Source organism: Dendroctonus ponderosae, unplaced genomic scaffold (genome assembly GCF_020466585.1).
Source record: "Dendroctonus ponderosae isolate FM_Combo_2020 unplaced genomic scaffold, Dpon_F_20191213v2 Dpon_F_20191213_1, whole genome shotgun sequence".
NCBI lineage: Eukaryota > Metazoa > Arthropoda > Insecta > Coleoptera > Curculionidae > Dendroctonus > Dendroctonus ponderosae.
The window spans coordinates 47,124,924-47,148,906 of NW_026017110.1; the positions used below are offsets into that span (position 1 = coordinate 47,124,924).

At 37.7% G+C, this 23,983-nt stretch overlaps 1 protein-coding gene across 3 annotated transcripts in view; it reads left to right on the forward strand.

Annotated features, from left to right (window-relative positions):
- The window catches only part of LOC109535387 (hormone receptor 4), a 52,325-nt gene that overhangs the window by 9,961 nt on the left and 18,381 nt on the right, over positions 1–23,983 (forward strand). The window contains exons 1-2 of one of the 3 annotated variants that reach the window (XM_048670233.1): positions 18,053–18,601; positions 22,876–22,980. In XM_048670233.1, coding sequence (XP_048526190.1) covers positions 18,589–18,601; positions 22,876–22,980 — 118 coding nt within the window. In that variant the 5' untranslated portion in view covers positions 18,053–18,588. Of the gene's footprint in view, positions 1–18,052; positions 18,602–22,875; positions 22,981–23,983 lie in introns of those variants that run through there. The other 2 variants (XM_048670234.1, XM_048670235.1) reach the window with 2 other exon arrangements.

Here is a 23,983-nt window from a genome sequence, read left to right on the forward strand (position 1 = left end):
TTTCCCTGGAATTGGCCGCTGACTTGGCTGTGTCCGTGGGAACTGTGGGAAGGTGTCTTGGGCTGATGGCGTAACTCAGTCTTTCCCTTTTTTCGAATTTAAAATCGGTCTATAACTAAGCTCGTTTTGGGTTGAAGAACTTTTCAGCTCTTTGCCTTTGCGAGTTTTAAACGGCTCAAATTCAGCTTGTTTTGATCAGCTAAAGAGTGTTTTGGGTTTATAACATTAAGACTGGCAGGTAAACTGGGTTATCTTTCATATTTACTTAAAGCCTTATACTTCCTTTGATCGGTAATCTCGACTTTGCTCTGCCATTATTAAAATTTTCCATTTCGAAAAAACTGAATCAGTGTTGAGTTCAAAAGTGTTTTCAGTAACTGAATCACTGTTATCCTAAAGAATTTCTTTAATTGGAAAAGTGCCAGTGAAAGTTAGAGCTTTTTGCTCTATTTGACTCTTCTAAAGCATATGAACCCTGAGGAAAACTCAGGTTCGCGCAACAGAATATTAAATTTGGTTGAATTTCTTCCAGTTTAAACAGAGTTTTTGAACTTTGAAAAGTGCATTTGAAACGTATAAAAATTCGGTGTCTTTTTTTAATTTAAAATCTGATAATTTGAAAACTAAGCTAGTTTTAAACTAGAGAATATTTTGGATTTTTATTTTTTGACTGTATTAGCCTGTAGCTCAGCTATCTTTAGAATTTTGCCTAATTTGAAAAATATAAATATTCTTCTGTTGCGGCTTTTAAAGATCTAAAATGGGAGAAAAACGCTTGTTTTTAGTTATTGTTATTAAACACTAAAGTCCGTGTGATTTTGCGGCGATAAAAGTTTTAAAATGGGCAAAAAACTCAGCTCTCCATGAGAAAAAGCGCGTTTTGAGTCTAAAATTCTAGCGCTTCCGTCGCATATTCGGCAGTAGCTCAATTATGTTTACGAGTTTCTGTCATTTTAAAGACAAAAATCTGTGTTTGTTTGCAAAATTGAGCTTCAAACTGTTTTGTGTCCTCACAGCGACATTTTGTAACTATATGTGCCTGTAGCTCCAGTGTTTAGGGGCTCCAGTAAGGGCTGCTGGTATCCTAATATAGTATTTGTGTTTTTTTCAGTTAAAAAAATAAAAGCTAGTTACATCGTGCGCAATGTTTAGGGCTGTTTTGGGTCTTTAACTTTGAAGCTTTTCGTGTATATGTTGTTGTCTTTAGCAATTGCTGCCATTCTAACTATGTCTTAAACATTTTTGAATTAAAGAATTTTGTTTTCCTTTATATTGCTGAAAATGCAAAATCGGGCCAAAATTCACTTTAAGCATCTTAACAGAGTGTTAGGTTTCGTACTATGCACTTTTATGAAACATTTATTCGAAAGGTGCCTGTCTATTATATTTTAGGGTGTTAAAACCTCTATTTTTTACTTTACTTAACGCTAATAGTTCAAGTTTGCTCCTCTATAAGTGTTTTAGTTGCTAAAGGTCTACTGTTTGCCGAAAAAATGAGTCTGGTTGGCAGAATGGCCGCCGCACAATCCTGATTTAACTGAACTTGACTTTTTCGTCCATATTCCCCAATTGTTGAGTCAAGAATAAACTGGGGTCATTGTCAATGAGACTCTTTCCTGATTTTACCTAAGTGAGCCCCAGTGTTAATGGCTTAACATTGAAAATGAGTTCTTGCCGTATCCAGGCCGGAAACCGTTTCGGCGGGTAATTTTCCAGAAATAAACGAAAACGGCAACGATCTGAGATTCGCAACGCGAAAAAGTTTAATAACCGATACCCGAATATTCGCATTTTGGTCGTGACCCGAAATATGGAGACAGAGAGGAAAACATGTGGATCAGCTTATCGTGGTGTCATTGACCTTGTCGATTGTTTTGTTTGGTTGTTGCCGATTGGTCCTTCTTCTCAGCTGCGCACAGCTCATTGTTGTCGAAAAAACTGCGCTCACCTTTTACCGGGGCCACTTGGTGCGAGCAATTTCGTAGGTAAAAACCTCTTAAATCCATGACTATTCACAGCCAATCGGCAACTGCTAAAACGCTCTCAAAGCGTTATCTGTCGTCTATTTATAATATGTTAACGAATTCATTGATCCATGGTACATTTTTGTGAACTGGTTAGGTGTCCAAAAAGTTCGTTAAACTCTTAACTGTTTATTTTAGCAGATTCGTTACTTTACCGGGGTCAGAGCCAATGTTCTGCAGCTTCTTCTGCGCGGGCCGTTTACGTGCAAAGTCAGCCCTGAAGCATTCAAAAGTACTCCATTGGACGACGCCTTCGACAGTTCTTCGGCTTCGCGAAAAATTTCTTTGTAGCCCTATTTATTTTAAACGCACGAAAAGGACGTCCATTCATGAACAATGCGATGGGGCCCGGTATGCTTGTTACGTCAGCTTTTTACGGCAAGCTCCTCCATTAAACCGCAAGTTCCGTATTGAACTGTGTAGTGCAGCTTGGGGTCAATGTACGTCCTCTAACGCGGCCGAGCTTTTTCAACTAATATTTTAGTACAGGGGCTGTGTGGAAAGTATTCCGCCATTCCCTGGCTGCTAGATGGAGGCAGCAACTGTGTTCCCGAAGTTTTCGCTTTTACCACACCACATTATTCTTCGTTACTGTTTCTCTGCTGATTTTCAAAGCTTTCAGCAGCTGAAGCCCTTAGAACATTTTTCCATCGATAGATTCGTTCTAGAAAAAACATTTGGCGACTAGGAGTAACAGTGCTCGATCCGCAAGTCTCAAGGTTCAGGAACCGAACGTTAAAGGTTAAATCAATCGCATAATCATAAAATTCCAATAAAATAAATTCCGATAAATTGTTCGGCGAATGGAGCGGATTTTTTTCCATGAATCACACCGTATATGTATTCGGCCTCGTCGACGTGTTTCTTTGTATCAATTCGATTGACGCAAGTATGTTCAATTCGCGTCGCCACCATTCCAAGTGCATTTGAAAATTGCATGAGAAGATTGATTTTGAAGGTTTCGAAATTTGACAAAGCAATCAATCAGCACGAGGAGGAAATTGTCAAAAGAATGACATATTTGGAATCAGGACTTTGACGTTTTCCTGCTATTCAAATGCTCTGAATTGTCAAAGTGCTTACCCGAAAGTCGAGGGCCTTCACGATTAAATTTGCCTAAGGCTCTTTCTTCTGTTGCTTTTATAATTGTAAGTCCAATAAAAACTGAGCCCAAAATGAATGAATGAAAATCACATGCGAATATTTATTTTGAAAGGTTTGAAATTTGACAATGCAAAGCCCGAAACGGGGAGGAGAATGTCACACGGCTGACATTTTGGGAAGTAGGACTTTGACAATTTCCTCCAAAAGTCTATTCTATATGTCAAAGTGGTTCTAAATATGATGGTAATCAAATATCGCTCGCATTGTCAGAACTGTCTTGTCAAAACTTCGTTGATTTAATGTCAAATGACGAGTTGTTTCTAACGTGAACCCATGAAATCTCTGAATTTGTTCACAATTTACGCGTTTGATTTATATAATTTGTTATAAATATAATTGTGTATTAAAGTGAAATTTAAAAAATGTACTCCCTTTAATACACGATTTGTTGACGTAAATGTATATTTTTCTTAGCGTTTTAAGCCATCTAACTATGTTTTGGGATTTTCGTTGGCCCTCAAAGTTCTAAAAACTAAAAAACATCCTTAGAATTCTTTAAAAGCCGCTCGCCTTTCTGCATCTATCAACAGACACGTCAAGTAGCGTATATTTTGTGATGACTCTACAAAATCTCTCAGAATTTGTTCTTGCAAAAGTAGAATTTTGATTAGTTTGACATAGCAAGCTGCCAAATAAAATATTATTTGTCCACATTAGTTCTGCTTGTCACGCTTACTCGTTTAGCTGAGTGGTTTTAACTCGAACCCGGACTTTTAAAACCGATTAAAAAATATTAAAAACAGATTTGTAATGTTCAATGTTTCTAATAAAAACTTCCTAAATGTTTGCCAATAAGAACGTCAGAATTAAGAGAGAACCAGATAAATTTTGAGACAAATTATTTTTCCAAAAGTGTCAAAAAGAGAAGGTCAGCATCACCATAGGTATTCTCATTGTCATTCTGCTTCTTTTTGTGCCAACTAGAAGTACTGAGACGAATTGAGTCCAATTTTGTGACGTGTGTGAAATTTGTGTCAATAATAATATCAGCCTTGTGTATTTTCACTCCCGGACGGTCACAGAAGATCCACGTCTTGTTAGGAATCAGTTTTAAAATTATTCTACAGAAATATTATCTTAAGTCAATTTTTTTACTCAAAATGACGTTCTCGATTTGTAATTTTTAGAAATTTTATATCGCTCAAGCGCCAATGCTTGTGTCAAAGCTGTCAATTTTCTCCTTTAGTACCTAAGACTGGAGTGTTTCTAACCAGAATAAACGGCTAACTTTGACACAACAGAATTTGACGTCATTTTATGCGAAACATGTCATTTTGCAATAAACGTCACATAATTTTTTTGTTTTTGTCCGATCGTCAATGTCAATGCCACTCTGAGCTGCCAAAGTTTGCAGCCTTGATATGTCAAATTTTGTACTTGTGTGCATGCTACTGTTAAATTGAATGCCCATCGCAAATTTTGCGTTAACTACTCTTTAAATTCTAAGCCAAATTTTTCCACAGATTGCTTAAAGTCCAATGTCGAGAGTGGTTCTGACCCCAGAAAACGTCTAACTGTTCATTTGATGTCATTTTGCAAGTCAAATAACATTTTTGTTTTCGCTCGATCGTCAATATTTGTATCAAAACTGTCACACTGAACTCCCAGATTTTGAAGCTTTGATATGACAAACTCGGTACTTGTGCGGGTTGCGTAGAACATTTCAATACTCAACGAAATTCGTTCATAGACTGGGGCGTTTCTCGCCCCAAAAAAACGCCCAACTGCGTATTTGATAACAATTTTGTTCTTGACCGATCGTCGATGTTTTTGTCAAAACTGTCACACTGTGCCTCCAAATTTCGAGGCTTTGATATCTCGCACTCAGTACTTGTCATCCAAATTATTTCGCAAATTACTTGCTAAAAAAATGTCGCAGGTCTGCATTGTTTCTAACCGAAAAAAGATCCAACTGGCCATTTGAAGGACACATTTGAGGTAAACCTTTGCTCTTTAGATGAATGTCGACTAAAATTATCGTTCTTGCCCAAAACTTAGACTCAAAACTGTCAGAAATTAACGCTTTCGTGTGTCAAGTGTCAAACTGTGGCATTTGTGTGAATTCTGCTGGCAAATTTGTCACCTAATGTTTTCATTAATTCTCTCATACATTTTCAATGAACGTCATCAATGGATTACCAAACTTTTTAAGGCGGAAAAATCGCCAGCTATTTATGTGACAAACGTCAATATTTTGAGACAAAACTGTCACATTGAAATGTCTAATACTGACGTTTTGATATGTCACGAATAGTCTGGGTCTTTAATTGGAAGGCACAAAAGACAAACTAATAATTTCTGGTACGCAGGTACATGCAGGTTAGTCTCAGGTACCCTTAGGATCGGTTTTGAACTTATAAGCACCTGAGGGTGCCTGAGACTATCAGATATTGAAATCTGTACCTGCTTGCAATAGAAAGCTTAGACGGTTCTGCTTATGCCAACAGTGTCACTGTCGGTTCGTCCACGTGGCGCGCCATAGACGTACGTTTGGACGAGCCTTGTGGTGTTGAGGTCGGCGCCACTGCAATTGATGCGCAAACATTTCGTAATAAAATCCACCGACTGCACGCCGAAATTGATGATGCACTTACAAATATAAATTTGAAGGCCTGCCAGATATTTTTAGCCAATAAGCTTGTGCAACGTACGCATAGTACACGTACGAGCAAACAGATCAAGCTAGTGTACTCATTTTTTCCTCATTCATATCAACGAATAACAAGGCTGCAACCGTCCTGATAATGCGTTATTCGGCTATTTATATCATTAGAAAAAGCCTTGATCATTGTGCACTGAATGCGGTTGGAGGTGGTTGCGTTTCTAGCGATTTAATGGAAATTCGAACGTCGATGTTGGTTTTTATTTGCACCAGGACGTAACTTGTTTGTATCGAATTTACTGGAAGCTAGTGGAATATTCAAAGTGTGATTTCCAGCAGATCAGAAAGCTTGCTGTAGTTGTTCTTAACAGAACGAATCTTAACGAACTTGATCTAACGATTTTTTAGCGAGCAGCTGAAGAAGCTGAGTTTCACCTGTGTTTTTTCTCCTTGAATTAAGCCCGCTTTTAAAATCAAGGCTTTTCTAAAACCGTCCAATAACGACTAGAATAATATCTTCTATAATGGAGTCCGTGTTGCAACATTTGGCCTAGATGCAGGTCATTGCTATGTGAGAGCAAGCGGCGTTCTCATTGAAATCGAATCGTAAGGTCGAATGGTGGGATTCTCTACATTCCCTGTACTATACTGGGCCTAATATTGCGCATGCATTTGCTCAAAAAAGCGCTTTTCTTTATCGAAAAAAAAAATGATTGCTTGATTAGGTCGTGGCCGTTGATAACCTCGACTTTAAATTGCTTAACCTCTAACTGGGTTAGAACCTAGAACACTGCAACAATGAAGTGAACGTAAAATTTAACTGAGAAGGAAAAAATGGAGGATAAACAGCCGATTTGAATCAAGGAGTTGCTGGAAGAAGAGCCTGCTTTCTACAGTTTTTTTTTCGCCGAGACTCAAACGCAAAAGCTTTAGTAAAACAAACAATAATCCTGCTTCAATTGCACAATGGCGACAATGAAAGTGAAGTGAAATTTCGGCCTGCCATGACGAAATCCGAGTTTTACGGTTACAAGTAGCAAAAACTGGTGAGATTTAGGGCAAATTTCTAACATTAGAATGGAATTGAAATGTTTTGACCAGCAAAAAACCCAAAACTTTGCATTTGAAGCCATTTAAACCGCACTAGAATTCTCTCATCTCTGAGCGCGTTAATCTTTTTATATCTTCTGGTGGACGGGGGAACAATCCATCTTTGCTCAAGGCAACTGCTTTCTGGTGCTTTCATTAGTTGTTTTGTTTGAGTTGCTCACTTTTGAGTTCATGCTTCAAAAGATTCATGCTTCAAAAGATATCAGCTATAAAGATGATGTCATCCGCATAGAGTCCCATAAGAGAGTAGACCGCAAACTGTCATTCCACCCTAAAATCCCTGCTTTTCCGGTCCTTTGATTAGTTGTTTTCACTGTATTTTGCTTCAGTTGCTCATTTTTAGACACGTGCTCGGCTTGCTCCAAATGATCGCCTATCAGCTATAAGAATGGTATCATCTGCATATCGTTCAGGTGGACAGAAAAACTCAAACAATTTATTCTGGCTCAAAACGACTGTTTTCCGGTTCTTTGATTAGTTGTTTTCACTGTCTTTTTGTTTGAGCTCACTTTTTGGTTGATGCTTCAAATAATCAGCTATGAGCTATAAGGATGTTGTCATCCGCATAGATTCCCATAAGAGAGTAAACCGGCAACTGTCATTCCAACCTAAAACCACTGTTTTTCCGATCTTTTGATTAGTTCTTTTCAATGTTTTTTTTCAGTTGCTCATTTTTAAGTACTTGCTCGGTTTGCTCCAAACGATCCCCTATCAGCTGTAAGGATGGCATCATCTGCATGCCGTGACAGCCGAAAGTAGAGTATAAGCAATCCATTCTGGCTTAAAACAACCGATTTTTTCGGTGCTTTGATTAGTTGTTTTGACTACATTTTTGTTTGTGTAGTTCACCGTTAGATTGATCAGCTATAAGGATGGTATCATCTGCATATCTCAGGACCTGCGTTATTTTGTTCTGGGTTTTGACAAATTTCTATCGCTTCTTTTGATCGCTATTCGAATCCCGTTTTGCTTGATTTCAAACCCTCAGGATTTGCTTGTACCTGCGGGAATTAGCAGCTGATTTCAGTGTTTTGTTAGCATTCATGACAGTTTAGTGGGAGTAATTGTCACTGCTTTAAATGAAGCGGCTGGCAAATGGTGGTATTTTACACCCAATTTCAACGTCGGATGAAACTACAATTAGATTTGTTAAGTTGGTTTTCGATTTTGGAACTGCAAATTACCGATTGACCAATTTAGTGAGAACAGTTGAACATTTTCTGAATCTTAACTCGATTTATTTATTCTAAAACGAAGAACTCAGTGCTGATTTTTCGGAACTTAATGCCAAATGCCAAGCACTTCATTTGGTTATTAAGTCGCGTTTAGTGCAAACAACTTTCACTTTTGTAGTAAAAAACGCAAATTATTAGAGTTCAGTGGGAGCTATTGTCAAGGTTAAACCTTTGAGTAAGTGAAAGAATAAAAAATTGTAAAGAAAAGTCGATTTTAACTCGCTTTTATAGCGGGTTGTTGAAGTTAAGTGGGAATAGTTGTCAGCCCTGTGATTAAGATTGCTGCTTAACGAAGTTTTCTCTGTTAATTGACAATCATTTCAACGTCGAATGAAACGAAGATACAAATTTTTCAATCATTGATAGGGTTTTGAACTACAAGTGCTAGAATAGCCAAAAGAGGGGAACAATTGGGGCTCTGAGGCTTATAAACTCATTAGATTTCATCTTCGTTTCTTGACTACCTTTATTTTAGTGTACACAATGTCAATTTTTACGGTGGAAAAGGCTACATTTTATTAAATTAGTGGGAGTAATTGTAGCTTCTTCAATTAAAACCACTAGTAAATGAACGGAACAGACATTGAAAGTAAAATTGAATTTAGGCCAAATAATTGCCACTTTTAGAGCGAGTTGTGAAGATTATTCAAATTTAGTGGGAATAGTTGTTAGTTTTTGATTAAAACTGCTGATAAATAATTTTATTGCACATTTTGCCTGATCGAATTAAACTGAAATACATTTTTTTACAACCTTTTTAATCGATTCCTTTTTGGTTGGTCTGCTTAAATTGGTTTTAGTCGACACAATGTCAATTTTTGTGGTAAAACGAGGATTTTCTTTGAATTTAGTGGGAGTAATTGTAGGTTTTTCAATTGAAACTAGGTACTAGTAAATGTGCGTCACAAGCACTGTAAAAAAGGTAAATTTTAGTCCAAATCATTACCAGTTTTATAGTGAATGCTGAAGATTATTAAAGTTTACTGGGAGTAATTGTCAGCTTGTTGGTCAAAACTACTGGTAGATGAAGTTTTCTCTATTTTATTGAACAATTTGCCACCCCGAAGTAAAGTGAAATTCAAAATTTTTATTTATTTGCACATTTTTTAGTGATGGTGCATCTAAGCATCTAAAGTGATTTTAGTCCTCTGAATGTCTACTTTTGCAATAGGAAAAAGATAATTTTATAATTTAGTGGGAGTAATTGTCGTTTTTACGCTTGAAACCCCAAGAAAATGAGTTTTTTCGGCGTTTTTGCAATTTTGGCAACGAGTTAGTGCAGTTGAAAATCGTACTTCCGCGTCAAATAGTGTTTGAGTGTTAGTGCGATTTCCGAGTTTCGATTGAAAATTACGCAGAAGCAGTTAAAAATGTCATCAAGTTTTCAGTTGCAGATGTGGTGAAAACATCCATTCCCGCTGAACCTGAACTGTTTGCAACCCAATAGCAAAGGCAAATACACTGCTCTTCCACTCCAATGGTTACTGCATAACCGATATGTTTAGTTGTTTTTCATTGAACCGACATTAGATTATCAAGAACCTTATGCAATTAATGTCTGGGTAATAAACTGTTATATATAGGAAGTGTTTTACTGGTAGCGACACGCGGTAGTGAAAGTCACTGAACCGAGAGACGCTCGTTTGCCTACCAACAAATTTCACTTTCGAGAATCCGTCATTTCCTACTTTCTCTTTATGTACTAATGATTGTCTTTGTGGCTGCAGCTCCTCCTCCTCTGTCGCGGCGATCTTCGTCACCATTCTGACTGTTTCAATTGTCAGGCTCAGTCAATGTTGCGCAACAATTAACATGGTGGAAAAGTTGCAACCAAATCGACATTCCTATCCAGTTTAGATCCATAATTGGTAGCTGCAAAGCGAGCACCACCAGGAAGGCCACACCATTACACAACACTTGGTAAATACAAAATCAGGTCGTTCACCTGAACTTTGTGCGAAAAAATCAAACGGCGCTGCTGCTGCTGCTGCTGTTATTGTTGCTTGATGGTGCCGCTGGTGGTGGTGGTACCAAAAGCCAAAGAACGCAGTCGGTTTCACTTCTCCTAGTCGAGAGAAAGTTGACCTACATCGGTACCACGTTCAAAACCGAATTCTCGTCGTACCTGGTGGTTCTCAGGCGATGCCGTGACTTCATCAGCCAGCGGATGGTTCGTTCAAGGTTCGCATGGTCAAGATTCGTGAGCAAATTTGTGGTTCTGGAAGGCCGAGAGGTCAACCAACCAACAACGATGCTAAGCCAATCCTTAGAGAATTGTTGCACCCTAATTATGAATTCTGCCAAAAATTTATGAGTGGATTTAGACGGAAAAATAGTGTGGATTAAACCGCATAAAATGGACCAAAAATCACTTATTTCGGCTTTGAGGATTCTGACGTCTTTTCCAATGAGCCCCGTGAGTTGCTCGCAAATTCCTGAAAAAGTATGCTGCATTAGCGGCACTTTGAAAAAGTTGATTTTCTCCCCAACACCCTTTCTTATGAAAATTTGGGTCAAAAATCAACCAAGATCGTACAATGAGAGCGTTTGAAGAAATCTTAGATTGTCGCCTTGGCAGGAATACAAATATTAAAAAAATTGGGAGTTTTTTCTTTGAAGCACTAAAATCCATTTCTCAAGAGGCATTCAAGATTTACTTTGTCCGATTTGAAGATCGCACCAAACGCAGCTGCAGAGGGCTTTTAAATGTGGAAAGGAAAAACTCTCCGAAAGTTGAAAGCTTGCTTGAAATTCGGCCTCCAAAAGCTGCTTTTGACGGGGAAATCAAGATTTTTGCCAAGCTAAGAATCGTAGAAGCGCACTTGAAGAAAACTTGTGGTTTTGAGGGGAATCAAATAGGCTTCGAAACATGAAAGTTTTTTGAGGATAAACTTGAACTTTGCCACACAAAAGCGATTTTTGAATAGAGAATCTAAATTAACATTATGAAGCAAGATGATTATAAGTAAGCACATGGACCAAATGGAAAAATTTCTAACCCAAAAACGGCTTTTGAAGGGAAAACTCAGGTTTACCTTGTCAAAGTTGAAAACGATTAAATTTGTGCCTTATTAAAAACGAAAAAACTTTCTTGTACGAGTTTCGCTCAAAATCACCACTCAAAACAGAAAAAAAAGAAGAAAAGGTCAATGTTTGTCATGTGGAGCATAAAAATAATAGAAAGAGAACAGTTGCAGGAAACTTGAGCATTTTTCGTTAATATTTAATGCATAAGTTCGGAAATTTTAATAGAAAAGGACAGAAGAAGTGTTAAGAATGAACATAGAAGAACGAAAAGTGCGCTTCGGTGAATGGAAATATTGTTTAAAAATGTGTGACGAATGTGAATTATTTTGAGTCATTTTACAAAGCTACTGAAAATTGTATAGCTTTTATTCAAAGAGTTAAATGTTTAATGCCATTCCTTGCAGCCGATAAGTTTTTGGGCTTTTAATTCGTCGGGGAAAATAATTTATCTTCTTGACGCTTAAACACGAGTGGGTCTCATCTTCAGAGGTCGTTTGTTTAACGACGCACCACTCTGAAGATGGAACTCGCTCGGGCTTGTGGAACATTAGAAAAAAATAATTTCCGGAAAGCCCTGAAAACTTTAATGAAAATGATAAACCTTTTATAGATTGTTTTTCGCAATTTTTACAGAAACAATAGCATATTATGGGAATTTTGTGGGAGCAACTGCTGGTTTTTTTTGCAGTTAAAACCGCAAAAAATCAGTCGATTTAAAAATATCGCAAAATTATTTGTCAATTTTTTAAAATTAAAACTGGCCGCAAATGAAGATCTAAATGACGATACAACGGCCACTATAGAGTGGCAACAATTGTAACTTTTTTCCAGAAACAATCAAATTCACTTTTTACGTTTACAGTCGATTTCGTCCAATCTCCAAAGCAATTTTAACTGAAAAATCGAGAGGAACAATTTTAGTTTCCAGAACCTTCACAGTAATTCTAAAATAGTGGAAAATGCATCGATAAATCTTGGAATCTGTGCGACCTTAACGATTTAGCTACAGACAATAACACGGACCCTTCAACAAGCCTTAGCAGACATAAACAGCTAATCAAAAGTGTTTTTGCCATTATCAACGTGCCCCCAAAACGCGATTTTTAGACCTCGAAGCTCTTATCGGAGCCCGCTTTTTTTGCCCCAATTTTTCCGAAAATTTAATCGTACTTGCATTGTAGTGCAACGAATCAGGCTTTAAATCGGAACAGCCATAAAACATGCTTGCATACAGTGCAATGGTCGTACATTTTCTGTTGAACTGGCATATTTTTACACACTGTTGGGTGTTTTAAGGAAAATTGCGAAGCATTAAGTTTAGAGGGAATTTTTGAAGTTTCTTTGGCTTTTAGGGGTGGAATTGGGCAACGGGAAACTGGAAAATTGTCCCTGTTTCTTCCTTAAATTTTTCCTAAAAGCTTCAACCTTTTGTTAAATAAACAGTTAACTTAAGAAGTTGAAGTTTTTCAAGTAAAGCAATCAGAAATGTTCAAGCTTAAAAGCGTTCTGCTTTGAACAAAGTGTTTTCGTTTTGTGGAAGTAGGCGGCGAAAATGGATAATTGGGAAATTAAAAAATTATTCTGATATCGTTAGAAATCGACCAAAAATGTATATTATTTCAAATTTTAAGCTTCTGGTGTGTTTTTCAATTAACGTTTCGCATTATTCGCTTCTTTGTGATGAAAATGATGTAGAATTTGAGGGATTTTGAGAAAAAATATCAATACTCGATAATTTTTGGTCAAAAATCAAAATTTTACAGTGTTTTTCCAGTTTTTCGAACTAATAAAGCAACGTCGGTCCAAGCACGCGGCTGATAAAAAATCGCTTAAAATGAGCCAATAAAAGCTGAAGCCTGAAGAAAAATAAACTCCCGTTTGAAAAAAAATGTATGAGTAAAATGTAAATGTATTTATCGAAATCAAAATCAGTGAACAATTGACTTAAAACTAAAAATTTGGAAGAATGTCATAAATAATCTAAAAAAAAACGGTCAAAAGTGCGATTTACACCTTATGGAAAATGTAACATTTGAAGATCAGTTTGAAACTTTGGATATGCTTTAAAAGCTTTTTTCTATCTTGAAAGTCTGCATTGGCAGCTTTTGGATATATATAATATATATACATATTTCAGGAATAAAATTTGGCAACTTCTAACTTCTATTTAGAAAAGTCCACTGCAAATTTTTCCATTTTGGTTTATTTTGCTCGGAATTTTTATTAGTTGAAACCGGAGCCTTTAAAGAATGTTTAACATAAAATTTGGGTTTTAAAAATGACGTTTTTAAGCTGGCAAATCCAAAAGCACTTGGAAAAATAGAAATTTTGCTTTTATCAAAATGCGTTAGTCAAAAATCTGCATTAATTTTCAAGGAAAAAAGTGATTTTTCGATTTCGGTTTCGGACAGCTTTGGAAAACAGATTAAAATTTCCAATTATTTTGTTCTGAAATCCAACTTAACTTCGAATTTTCTGAGATATCCTAATAGAAGTCCTAAAATCCTTGTAAATTGTTCAGAAAATGAAAAAAAAATGTCTTTAGAACATCAAATTTGAGTTTTAAATTTCCCCTTTGAAACTGGGTCGTTCAAGGGATTGAGCACATTGGAATATTGCTTTTATGCAAAAGGTTAAGTTCTTGCTGGAAGTGGTTGAAAGTGACTAGTTTTTCGGGCTTTTAGGCCTCTTGCATCTTTAGAGGTGGTTTGTGGTGGCGCAAATCTGCATTTGTGCGTTTTGCCTCTATTTTCATTTTTGAGGATAAAATCGGGAATTTTTGAGGAAAAATAAGGAACTGCCGGATTTTGGTTTCGGGAAACTTTGGAAAATAGCTGGAAAATGGCCAACTTCCATTGACAACTCTACTTGGCAAATTGTTGCGGAAACGCGTTAAAGTCCCCGTAAGTTGTACGTACTCAACAGATGCAAATTTTTCTCGTTTTTATCGCAAATGCATGCGAGTTTTAACGAGCAAATTTGCGCTAGTTGAATCGCCAGCTTGTAAGGACCGATTCGGTCTTCTGGACTTAGTTCCAATCAAGTGAATATTTTCAATTTCCACTGAAGTACAGTTTGAGGTTTTATGAAAAAGTGCGCATTTTATCTACGAAAAATTCAAGGTTTCTGATAAGGTGCAAATGGGATTTGATGCGACCGTCCAATCACAATCGACTTTCACATTGAATCCAATCGGGTTCGATAGACAAATCCCATGCATCAATATGCAGGAGCATGTAATCTAGGCAATTTTAACGAAACTTTGAGTCATAAACATGGCGCTTGCTAAAAATAAAATCGAACGCTTTCTAAATAAACGACAGTCTGGCAGATTTCGACGTTATCATTGGCTGATAACAGGGCGGAGTGAGGGGAATGGGAGACAGGAGACGACCATGCATTCGTTGTTTTTAGACGATGCAAATAGAGGATGTTTGTCCTCAAAATTCTACGAATATCTTTGAATATGGGGGCCAGTGGAAAAGTATTCGAAAGCACACGTTGATTTTCCCAAGATTTGGCTGATTTATATTTAGAAAAGTGGGACAAGTTGGCTTATCTCACGCAGGTGAGAGAGCCGAGTGTCGTCAGCGAACGCAATCTGCAGATAAGGATTTTTGTGTGGATTTGAAGGATTTCGAATATAGGCCGAGGAATGTTGTTGACTCTTAAGTCGAGTTTTCTCGTAGGTGCTTAAAGGGCCAGAATGTGGCTGTTCAAGTCGGTGTTTTCAAGAATGAGAAGCGATTTTAGAAGTTTGCCGAAATATCTTCAATGGGTTGTGATGATGGTTTTCATATTCAAACTATGCGTTTTCTTGTCAGAAGCACCAATATTTTTGGTTCGTGGAAGTGTGGAATCGTTTACAAGTTATGGAAGTACAGTGGTCGATTTTTTGTCTTCTTAAAAACATTTGATCAATTTACATCGATTCTTCAACTTGATCTGGAAATGTTTTCTGGGTAAATTCACCCTTCCATTACACTTTCAATGCGTCCGAAGTTCAGTCCAATCCAGGATCATGTAACTGAGCAATTGAGAAGAAAAACTCGTTTAAATTACGGAAATTTTTACTTGCCTAAGCGATTTTTCTAAGGTAATTTTTCAAAAATTCATAATTCTCAAGTGATCGAAACTAAAGACCTGCAATTTGGGAAAGGCATAGAAATGTGGTATTGCCAGATACGTTTTCAGTTTTACTTTGTGAATGGTGCAAATTTTTTGTTCGCAATTTTCAATTTGACAATGTTGGCCCATTTAGCTTTTACTGGTTATTTTTCTAAAATTCGTAATTCACAAATTAGATAAAGTCGAGGCCAGAACAGACCACCATAGATAAGTGATGTGTATCTACATGCTCTATGAGTTTTGGCTGGTTGTAGGGATTTTTCAAAGTACGGCGAACTTTTCTGTTCGAGTTTGGCAAGACGTTTTATAAAAATTCCTAATTCTCAAGTCGCCGCTACTAAAGACTTGTAATTTCTCAAAAGCATAGAAATGTGTGGTTGCTAGATCTGCGTTGAGTTTCCCTTTTTGAAAGGTGCAAAGTGGTTGTTGCTGAATTTTCGAACTTTGGGCAAGTTTTCCGTTTAACTTTTGCAAGTATTTTTCTAAGATTCATAATTCACACATTTTCTAAAATAGAGTCCTGAAATTCGATACGAGCATAAACAACTCGTACTTATTTAACAAAAGCTTCAAGTTTCAGGTCACTAAGAATGGATATTGGTAGTGGCGATTTATTAAGTTTGACCAACTTTCCGCTTTGATTTTATCAAGTCGTCTCATAAATACACAATTGTCCAATTTTCTAGTATAAAAATTGCAAATTTCGTCCAATTACCGACAAGTTCAATCTAAATATCTTATCAGTTTCGCTTTATTATGAATTATGATTTATTATTTTTGGTTGGCGATTTTTCAAAATCTGACCAACTTTTTTCCTCATTTTGGTCGCCTCGGCCGTTTTTAAAAGTTCCTAATTCAACAGCTTCCACACTAGATTATTGACATTTGATATAATTATAGCAGGATATCAGCTGTAGAAACTCGATGAGTTTCACTTAATTAAGAGTAAGACTGGTTTTTCAAAAATTCCTAATTAAGGAGTTTCCAAAATTGGACTCCTGAAGTCTGGCACATACAAAGCAGAATTAGCTGTGGAAACAGCATGATTTTGACTTGATTACGCGTACAAACTGATTGTTGGAGGTTTTTGAAAATTTGCTCAACTTTCTTCGTTGACTATTGCAACTCGTTTTTTAAAAATTGCTAATTCAAAATATTTCTGAATTGGGCTGCTGAAATTTGACATCCCCATAGCAGACTATCAGCTGTTAGAAACTGTGTTAGTTTCACTTTAATAAGGATACAGGCTGGTTGTTGGCAACTTTTCAAAATTTGACCAACATTTTTCCGCGACTATTGCAGGTCATTTTTGAAAAGTTCCGAATTCAAAACCATTCCCAATTCCCAAACCAGATTATTGACATTTTATACAATTATAGCCCAATATCAGCTGTGGAAACTCACTTAATTAAGACTGGTTGTAAGCAATTTTTTTTTTATTTAACTTTTTTCCCCGACTATTGCGGGTCATCTTTCAACAATGCATAATTCGAAAACTGCCTAAACTGCACTCCTGAAATCTGGCACAATAATAGAAAATATCAGTTGTAGAAATTCGATGAGTTTCACTTTATTTAGGGTAGGAGCTGGTTGTTGGCGATTTTTCAAAATTTGACCACCATTTTTCCGCGACTATTGCAGGTCGTTTTTCAAAAGTTCCTAATTCAAAAACTGTCTACACTGTATTCCTGAGATTTAGCACAATCTTAGCAAACAATCAGTGGTAGAAACTCGATTTCACTTAAATCAGGGTGCAGGCTTGTTGTTGATAAATTTTCAAAATTTGACCACCTTTTCTGCTTGACTGTTGCAGGTTGTTTTTCAGAAGTTCCTAATGAAGGAATTTCCAAAATTGGTCTCCTGAAACCTTGCACATACAAAGCAGAATATTAACTGTGAAAACAACATGATTTTGACTTGATTACGCGTACAAACTGGCTGCAGTTTTTGTGTTGAAGGTTTTTAAAAATTTGTTCAGCTTTCTTCGTTGACTATTAGAGCTCGTTTTTAAAAAATTACTAAACTTGGCTGCTGAAATTTGGCACCCACATAGCAGACTCTCATCACAGAGATCAGCTGAAGAAACTGTATGAGTTTCACTTTATTAACTTGACTGTTGGCGATTTTCCAAAGTTTAAGCGACATGATTCGAAAGTTCAACCATAGTTTCTCTTCGACTTTAACAGGTCGCTTTAAAAAAATTCATAATTTCAAATTTATCCAATCCAGAAAGCCGAAACTTTGTGCAAGCATAAACTAGTCTAGTATCTTGATATCTATTCACAGATACCCGTTGAATTCGATGCTGGATTTTTGTGTTCCCAAGACTGATTTAAACTTGAACATTTGCTATCACGCTCAAGGTAGCCAGAACAAGTCGGTGGCAAGTTCTCTAAATACTCCTCCAATAAGGTCGCTGCCCAAAGTTTCACTTTTGCAACGGAAACTCGTAAATTTTAGGCTTCAATAGGAATAATTGTCAGATTTTCCAGATGTTAATTGTTTTGGCAACAGTGGTTTTATGAGACAAACGGTCTTTTGAGAGGGCATCAACACTAAAATTATCCGCAAAGGATGCGAAATTGCCATTGGAAGCCCATCGAGAGTTTGTTGGATTGGTGGCAAGATTCTCGTTGGATGAGGAGAAAGCCGCGAACCAATAGAGCTGTGGATTGCAGGCAGCAGCAGGGGGGGAATAGGCGATGAACTTTTGCTGGTTCCCTTGTAGGTGCCGATAATAGCGATTTTATAACACTAATGAGTAGAAAGTGTTTAGTAGCGAACCGAACATTGTATAAACAATTCGCTTACGAGCCGTTACGTAAAATTGGTCGGTAATTTGAAAATAGAAAGGAAAAGACGTAAACAAAAGCGACAGCCACGGAACCTCCCACATTCGGGCCTCAGAACCGAGCAGGAAGATGGTAGTAGCAGTCGGTTACCCCACTCGAGGTCCGTTTCACTCTCTACTGTCTTTTTGCTAGGCACACATGCAGTTGGTGGCCTACTTTGCACCTGAGGTAGCGCGAACGAGCTTTTGCCTCTCTAGCTGGATCTGTAGTACACACTTTACCGTTACGGCTAGATGGATGCAGCATTCTACGACGTCGATATTATCGCGCTCTACCTTACCATCTAGCTGTTGCGGTCTGACGTAGGGGCTCCGATTTGCGCGGGAACTAAACAGCGCTTTTCCTTCGTCGGACTCACATTGTTTACGTGCGCATTTTCCAGTGCCAACATGTAACGTTTCGGCAGATTTTTTTGTGACTCTTCCACGTTGGATAAATGGACAAAAATGTCGTCTCTGGGTAAGTCCACTCACTTTCATATGCACCCTCAACGCTTCCCGGGCTTTGAGCCCATTCAGCAGCAAAAGACGCAATAAGTCAACCTTGCCGGCCAAAGACGCGCATCTTGCGCTCGCAGAATAATTCACTCATCTCATTGCCAAAGAGTGAGGAATTTTGCCTGCGGCCACCAGTAAACGTTTAGCCACCGAAAAATTCAAACCCACCCAACCCCGTTTATTCAGCTTTGCATTGCTTTGGAAGCTAAGAAAAGCGTGCAATTTGGGATTTGAAATTGCACGAAAAAATTTTGAAATTTCAATCAGGAAAATGCTCAGGAAAGCAAATGCCTACACATTTTCCTGTTCATTCGATTAATGGCAAGTCTAACCGCATTCCTCGCTCTCGAAAGGTGACAGACCTTTCCGAAAGTAGATCAACAGTATCTATTCGATAAATTACGCAACGAGTGAAAAGTAGCAACTTGCATTTCCTGATTCGCCGTCGTCGGATTCCTATTGGCCACTTTCATTCTTTACATCATTATCGTGCAATGCAGCTCACTTACCTGCTTCTATTTTGCTGTTAGATTGTCATTATGCAACTGTTAATGGGCAACTTTCAACTAGAAGGAATTGGCACATCATCACCTGCCTTGATTAATTGTCTAGATTGATTTGGAGACGATTCTCTTCCAATCTTCCATTAAAGTGAATGAAAGCTTTCAATGTTTCTTACTTTGCCTCTGGATATTGTCCTACTGAAACTTGCTGGAACTAGCGCAGTTTTTTGAAGTCGTTGTTTTTGTTATGTTTGTCCGTGCATTTTTCATGATTATTTAAGAAATTGCCGATCCTGATGTTTCACCACAACAATTTCCAGTAAGTTCAATAAAAATTGCGCTTGGGATTAATGGAAGATTTTGAATCGTTTTCCAGATATGGAATCTTTCAATTGTCTCTCTGAACTTTGGGGAGTTTTGCGCTTCCAAAACACTGAAATAGAAGTGCTCAAAAATGGCTTTTCAGATGCGCAATATCTCAAGGTTTTCTTCTAGACCAATTTGCTCCCTAAACCTTGAACAATTTTGSGACCAAACACTCGTAAAGCACTAAATTTTTGCACATATAAGTAGTTGCCTGTGCTTTATATCAACTTGGTCCTTAGGTCTGTGCGAATGTTTTAAGCGGCTTTCCAGATATGGAATCTTTCCAGGTATGCCTTAATCTTGAAACGTTTTTCGCCCAAGCGCTGCCCTGAAAATGCTCAAAGAGAAATTGACGGTCTCAAGGTGCAAAGCACTGAATTTCTTCACTTCAAGACGGTTCAAGGTTTCTAGTGCATTTCCACCGTTCCCCAAAAGGCTGCACTGGAAATGCTCAAAGTGAAATTGACTCTCTAACGGTGCAAAGCACTTAGTTTGTTCATTTAAAGGTAGTTTTCGCTACTTTCTATCGAAATCGTCTTTAGGACCAGTCGAAAATATACAGCCGCTCCTTAAAACACTGCACTAGAAATCCTTGAAAAGAAATTGGCCCTCTTAAGGTTCAAAGCACTTGATTTGTTTATTTAAAGGCAGTTTTCTCTACTTTCTATCGTCCTTAGGACCAGTCGAAAATATTCAACCGTTCCTTAAAACACTGCACTAGAAATCCGCGAAAATAAATTGGCCTTCTTAAGGTGCAAAGCACTTGATTTGTCCATTTCACGACAGTTTTCGCTACTTTCTATCAAAATCGTCCTTAGGACCAGCCGAAGATATTCAACCGTTCCTTAAAACACTGCACTGGAAATCTTGAAAAAGAAATTGGCCCTCTTAAGGTGCAAAGCACTTGATTTATTCATTTAAAGACAGTTTTCGCTACTTTCCATCAAAATCGTCCTTAGGACCAATCGAAAATATTCAACCGTTCCTTAAAACACTGCACTGGAAATCCTCAAAAAGAAACTGGCCCTCTTAAGGTGTAAAGCACTTAACTTGTTCATTTAAACACAGTTTTCGCTACTTTTTATCGAAATCGTCCTTAGGACCAGTCGAAAATATTCAACCGTGCCTTAAAACACTGCACTGGAAATCCTCAAGAAGAAATTGGCCCTCTTAAAGTGCAAAGCACTTGATTTGTCCATTTGCAGGCAGTTTTCGTTACTTTATATCAAAATCGTCTTTAGGATTGGTCGAAATAAATCAACCGTTCCTTAAAGGAATTGACCATCTTATGGTGCCAAACGCTGATTTTTTTCAAGTTGAAGGTTGTTTTTGTTGCTTTCTATTATAATGCACTCGAAATGCTCAAAGAAAAATTGACCCTCTTAAGGCGTGAAGCACTGAATTTCTCGCTACCACGCATCTTTTACTGCTTTCTGTCTAAATGTACCCTAAGAATACTTCAACATTATCAAATTTGCGCCAACATGAGACACTGGAAATACTCAAAGAGAATTTGGTCTTCTTAATGTGCAAAGCACTGAATATTTCATTTGTTAGGTAGCTTTGTTGCTTGCTAACCAGGAGGAAAAACTAGATAATATCGTTTGAGGCTCAAACGGCCGTCTCCTTCAAACTCCTAGTGGGCTCCAGAGGACCTGCCAAGACACCTTGATTTGTCTTCAAATACATGAAACAAATCGTTCGTCTCGGAGCAAACGAAGAAAAAGGTGCTTTCGCCCAGTTACATCACCATACCATGCAAGGCTTAGTTCCTGTTAGATACACGATCGCCACATAACCGTCCGATTTACATAAGAAGTAAATTGCAGAAAATGCATTAACCGTCTCAAATATTTTTATAAATCCGAATTCGTTTTGCATAATTTGTTTATTTATGGTATGGCAAATAATGCGAAACTGGCGCGCGTTCATCCGAAACGTTTCATGAAAATCCCCTCATTGGCCAACCGTTTCCAGACCTGGTGGTGGGCCGGCTCGCCGTCCAGACTTTGCTCCACCTGACTGTTTCGTTTTCACACAATGCCGCTGCTTCCTACCATGCGTAATCCAACACGAAGGCAAAATTCGAAAAAAAATGTTGCGCCATCTGCTCATGTCCTAGTTTTGCCTTAGCAGTCATCGACCCAGGCGAAAGTAAAAAGCAAACGGTCGGTGATGTTGCCGGTGATTTTATAAAATCACTCCACTCAGGGAACTGAATAGGCATCAAGCAGATGAAGGCAAAGTCAAGAGGGGCCAAATCTGGCACACCTGGAGTCCAATTGCCAGTCGAATGGGCACTGATGGAAGGGTGATTGGTGCGGATTGTTTACAGAACCTGAACATGTATGATCTGATTGATTGGAGGTGCGGCAACGTCGAGCTGATATGAAACAATGGTGGAGGTTAATTTTCGAAACCATCAATTAGGAAACGGGCAAAGTCAATGTTCAGGCAACCTTGATATTGCCAAAACTGAATAGGTTTTAAGCTGTTTCGAATTACGAAATTCGGCCGATGTGTGATGCAAAAGTGAAAGCCTCCATGGTGCGATCATTATGCCGAAAATTTCCAATTGTATTATTATTATTATCATTATTATTATTATTGGCGCATTGCGCATGAAATCCATCGCGGGTTTTGACCGGTTTACGGTCGCGGTTTTGAAACGCTCCTGGTTTCATGGTCTTGTCCTTAATACGAATAACCCGATAATTAATGCGATTCTCTTATTGCTAGCTGAACCGATTTCGAATCCGAATAGATGAGCAAACTTGTATTCATTCACCGTACGTTTCCGCCTGCCCCCGTAGACTTGCTAAGGTCCTTCCTACACTTCTTAACTACACGCCTGACCTATTTATTCCTGGAGCAACGACCGGGAAACAGGAATAAACCGATGCAAGGTAACCTGAATAGCGCCAGCCGGGGTGTCAGATTGCTTGAATTTTGTTTGCATTTTGTCGTCCTATCACCAAATTAATTGCCGAAATCTCAAAGTTCCTCACACCTCAAAGAGGACCGCCAAAATGTCCCGATCTAGCTCCAAGTGATTTGCATCTTTTGCTGTCGATTCGTGGATTGGAGCAAGAATGCGCTTGTTCAAAGCTGCTAGATTGCTTGACATTGTAAATAATAACCTGGGTTAATGGAGATTCCATTTTATTTCTAAGCTTACATCGAAGGTTGAACGATGTGGTGTTTGATTTTGTTTTGGTGCTCAAATTAGCCTCGGCGTCAGCCGATCCACGGTCGAACACTCTGTAAGTTCGTGATTATTTACTCTCAAAAAATAACCTTTGGCTTAGTTTATCACAAAATTTTTTTTATTCAAGTGATTTAACCGATCTGTTTTTCGTTGTTTCAGGAATTATGACCCTTACGCGTACCCCGTGTGAGCTCGACAAGATGAGCCTTTTCCAAGATCTGAAATTGAAAAGGAGAAAGGTTGACTCAAGATGCAGCAGTGACGGTAAATTGATCAAGTTTCTAATTTGAAAAATGCTCAAATACTCCCAGCTTTGGTTAGTTAAAGATTTGAAAATCCACTAGCCAGATTTTTATCTCAGAAACCATTTTGCGCTCTTGAATTGGGGCGCGCTCATAGGAAACACCCAGTATAACGCAAAGCACTGTGTTTCACCTGCACAAGGCATAGTTTTTCCTAAAAGGCAATATGTGTTACTTAATTAGAGTCGCGTTCCTTATTGAAGAGGACTTACTATTAATACAAAGTGCTAAAAAAGTAAACTTCAAAATAGAGTTGAGGAAACCGGCCAAAATCAATTTTTTCTAAGGAAACGTCCATTTTTGATAATTTTCTCGCATTCAGTACTAAAGATAGGGGCAAGTTTTCAAGTATCAAAATATTATCCAATTTAAAGTATTGTAGGGTAGGCCTGGGTAACTCAGTGGATTTTTAGGAGTTGGCGCAGTGCTGCGCAAATAGCTTGCGGCGCCAACCTGACGCGCCGGCGTAGTAACTCAGTTCAGTAGCTGGGAAAATGTTGATGACTTTTTTTCACTTGTTTTAGATTTATTTTAAAGGCAATTTATGAATGATATTTTTAAAATGCCTTCAAATTTCAGTTCAAGTTACTTTTTCTTCTAAATATATAATATTTGAAAATCTAGTCACCTCCATTCCTCTGAAGACTATAGAATTTGTTAAAAAATGTGATTTTTTAGATTTGACTGAATTTTTTTGCTTTAGTTTCCACCCAGAAAAAAAATAAATTACAAGATAAATTTATAACTTTGTAATTTTACAAAAACTTTTTTCGAAAAAGCGAAAGTTTATAATTATTTACTTGGAAAACTCTTGGAAACTGGAGTTTCTTCACTTTTAGGTCAATATTTCTAAACAACACTGTCTCTAAACAGAAAAGCCGCGTTTTTCCTAACGTTTTACTGTGAAATACTGGCAAACTGAATCTTTTATGGAAAAAAATGAAGAGATCGATTTTACAAGAAAA